Source organism: Triticum urartu, chromosome 6A, assembly GCF_056163025.1.
Source record: "Triticum urartu cultivar PI428250 chromosome 6A, HENAU_Tu73, whole genome shotgun sequence".
Lineage (NCBI taxonomy): Eukaryota > Viridiplantae > Streptophyta > Magnoliopsida > Poales > Poaceae > Triticum > Triticum urartu.
Genome location: NC_141878.1, coordinates 172,648,618 through 172,652,266, shown reverse-complemented (window position 1 = coordinate 172,652,266; position 3,649 = coordinate 172,648,618). Strand labels below are relative to the sequence as shown.

At 57.4% G+C, this 3,649-nt stretch overlaps 1 protein-coding gene across 1 annotated transcript; it reads left to right on the top strand.

Annotated features, from left to right (window-relative positions):
- The first annotated feature begins 1,212 nt into the window (after positions 1-1,212).
- Positions 1,213-1,827, top strand: LOC147964618 (uncharacterized). The gene has a single exon (XM_087530063.1). It carries the CDS (start codon positions 1,213-1,215, stop codon positions 1,825-1,827), a length of 615 nt encoding a protein of 204 aa, XP_087386189.1.
- The last annotated feature ends 1,822 nt before the right edge of the window (positions 1,828-3,649 follow it).

Below are 3,649 nucleotides of genomic sequence, written 5' to 3'. Positions count from 1 at the left end.
GCACTTATCCCGCATCTCCGGTGAGATCTCCTTGCGCGGAGGTGAAGGGCGGCGGGACGCCGGTCTCTCCTCCAGCCGGTGCCGCCACAGGGTATTCTTGGAGGCAGGGGCCTCCTGCCATGGCGAGATGCGCCTACTAGGCCCCGCCTCACCCTCCACCACAAGAGGGGCAGGCGCCGGCGCCACCGCAGCGGAGCCCTCCGAGGCCGACGAGAGGCCAAGCCCCGAGACCACCGGCCTCTCCCCATGGAAGGACGAGGTCACGGAGCACGGGCTCGCCGCCATGGTGCGAGGGGATGGAGAACGGAGCGGCAAGGGGACGAAGCGGTGGCCGCCGCTGCCGGAGTGGCCGGCGGCGGGAAGGTGGACGCCGGCGTCAGAGTGACGCACGGCGGGCGCACGGGCTCGGGGTGAGCGGGCGCGCGGGCTCTCTCTCTCCAGTGAACAATCTGGAGATTTGAAATTTCATGCTCATCTCAATCCTATAGGAGTTTAGGTTGTTTGATTGCATCATAGGAAAAACGAAGGATTCTTTCAAAGAGGTTTGACTGGATGCTAGAAATCCTATGGGAAGTAGTACAAAAAATTCCTTAGGAAAAAATCCTATAGGATTCAATCCTATGAATCAAACAACCAATATAAGAAAAATTCCTAAGGATTCTAATCCTCCAAAATTTCTATGCAAATCCGTTGAATCAAAGGAACCCTGAGTATGTTATTTATGCATGCATATTGACTAGGCCCACCTCTCTAGTTTGTTGTATAGATTGAGGTAGAGGCCCCACCTTGTACTTATATATACCGTGCACATTGCACCGAATCAATACGACGTGCAATTCATACATCTTCATGGTATCAGTTGTTTAGGTTCCAAAACCCTAGCTTCCGCCGCCACCAACTGCGCACCCCTGCGCCGGCCGCCGCCCGTCACGCGCGCCTCTCCCAACCTCCGCAACTACTACCCCGCTACTATCCTATGCGCGCTGCCTAGCTACTACTCATCGCTACTACCTCGCAGCCTAGCTACGCATCGCCTCGCGCCTACGCTCGCATCGCGCCGCCAGCTACGCCTCGCTCCACGCGCCCCACCTCGCTCCAACCCCGCCGCCAGGAACCCCCGCGCGATCGCTTGGTCGTTCTCGTTCCCTTCGCCAGCCCGCGCCGCGCTACCTGTCCTCTGCAGCCGCTGCTGCCACCGAGCCGCCGAGCGTCATGTTGTTAGTTACCTCCTCCGCGTCCACCAATTCGAACCCGTTCGCCGACGTCAACGACATCCGCAAGCTCAACATCTTCGAGCGGGTGCCGGTTCGTTTCTCCCAGGCGGACTCCTCCTACCACATGTGGAAGACGTACTTCTCCCTTGTGTTCCGAGAGTACCATCTCATGGATCACGTGGACGGCACCGTCGACTCCAGTCTCGTCCCCGAGTTTCACGACTGGTCCACCATCGACATCACGATCATCCGCTGGTTTTTCCTCACCATCACGCCCGACCTCTTCCAGACGGTCGTGACGGACGGTGATGATGCCTGCGCCGTGTGGACCAAGCTGAACGGGCTCTTCACTGACAACAAGCTCCAGCGTCGCGTTTTTCTGCAGCAAGAGTTCTTTGGGTGTCATCAGGACAACACCTCCATCGATGACTATTGTCGCCGCCTTAAGAATCTCGCCGATGAGCTTCGCGATATTGGCGCCAAGGTCGATGATGACCTCCTCCTCAGCACGCGCACCGCCGGGCGGAACGAGGATTTTGGCAACGCCGCGGGGAACCTCAACCTCATCCCCAACCCATCCTTCGCCAAGTTCATTGCGTATCTCCGCTTGTAGGAGAAGCGGATGAAGCAGGTGAAGACGCGCGCCATCCACACCGCCCTCGTCGCCGGCACCTCCCGCGGTGGGCCTCCGGTGCCTCCCGCTGCCCTGGCGCCCCAACAATGTCATCAGGCGCCTTTTTTGGCGCCCCAGCAGCCAGGGCTCCTGCCACTACCGTACGGCCCACCCGCATCACCCGCTCCTCCCGCTGAAAAGCGCCGCGGTGGCCGACACGACGGTCAGCAGCAACAGCAGCCACAACAAGCTGGCCAGCAGCAACATCAGTTTCAGGCGCCGTAGCAGCTCCAGGTGCCGCCTCCATGGGCCTCCGGCTACAACCCCTGGACCGGTGTTGTCCATGCGTACACCATGCCGGTTCCACGGGCTCCTGCACCGACGCTTCCCGTGCCGCGCCCACCGGTGCACCAGGCGTACTACGCGGCTCCGCAGCCGTACAGAGGATACTCACCGCCGCAGATGAGCGGCGCCTACGGTCTCCTTACGGTCCCGCCGCCGCCCTCGCCGGTCCTGCCGCCGGCACCTTGGAATCCGGTGCTCCTCGCCGCACTGCACACTGCGCCCACGCCGAACAACTACACTGGAGGCGGTGATTGGTACATGGACACCGGGGCTACGGCTCACATGTTTGCTCATCCTGGTAATCTTGCCTCCTTCACCCCTGTCACCACCGACCGCCGCATCATTGTCGGCGACGGTTCCACACTACCTATCACACATGTCGGGCACACTTCTTTTCCTTCTACTTCTATGCCTATTACTTTGTCTAACATTCTTGTGTCCCCTCATCCTATTAAGAATCGTGTTTCCGTTTGTTGTTTAACTCGTGAAAATCCTGTTACTGTTGAATTTGACGAGCTTGGTTTTTGTGTCAAGGACGCTCCGACCAGGATGGTACTTCACCGATGTGACAGCCTCGACGAGCTCTATCCGGTGCATCCGCCGTCCACCTCCACCACCGCACTGGTTGCTCTCTCCGCCGGCGTCGATCTCTGGCATGCTCATTTTGGTCATCCCAACCCCGTCACACTTCGTCATATTCTTAGGAGTTTCAGTTTCAGTTGTAATAAGAGAGGATCACACCTGTCATGCCTGTCGTGTCGGAAAACATGTCCGCCTTCCGTTTAATAACTCCACCACCATAGCTTCTTTTCCTTTTCAGTTGATTCATAGCGATGTGTGGACCTCTCCGTTTCCTAGTAATTCGGGCTATTTATACTATCTGGTTATTCTTGATGATTATTCTCACTATGTGTGGACGTTTCCTTTACGACGTAAGTCGGATGCACTCTCCACTTTGTCGGCCTTTTACTCCTATGTCAGCACGCAGTTTGGGCGTCCCATTCTTGCTCTTCAGACTGACAATGGAAAAGATTTCGACAATCTTGCTTTCCGCACTTTTCTATCACACCACGGTACAGTTTTTCGTCTCACATGCCCGTATACTTCACAGCAGAGCGATCGAGCCGAACGCGTCCTTCGCACTCTGAACGACTGCGTTCGGACGCTCCTGTTCCACGCTAATGTGCCGCCTCGTTTCTGGCCAGATGCACTCGCTACTGCTTCACTTCTCCTTAACCTTCGCCCTTGCCGCCCACGGTGGAACTATGCACCTCACCATCTTCTCTTCGGTACGCCCCCATCTTATGATGACTTGCGTATTTTCGGGTGCCTTTGCTATCCTAGCACTGTGGACTCCGCTCCTCACAAACTCGCACCTCGTTCTCTCGCTTGCATCTTCATCGGCTACCCCTCCAACTCCAAGGGATATCGGTGCTACGATCCCGTCTCCCACCGTGTGTTCACTTCCCGGCACGTT

What these genes read in the sequence shown, in the direction of transcription:
- LOC147964618 (XM_087530063.1), top strand. Translation starts at nt 1,213, where the DNA reads ATGTTGTTAGTTACCTCCTCCGCGTCCACCAATTCGAACCCGTTCGCC.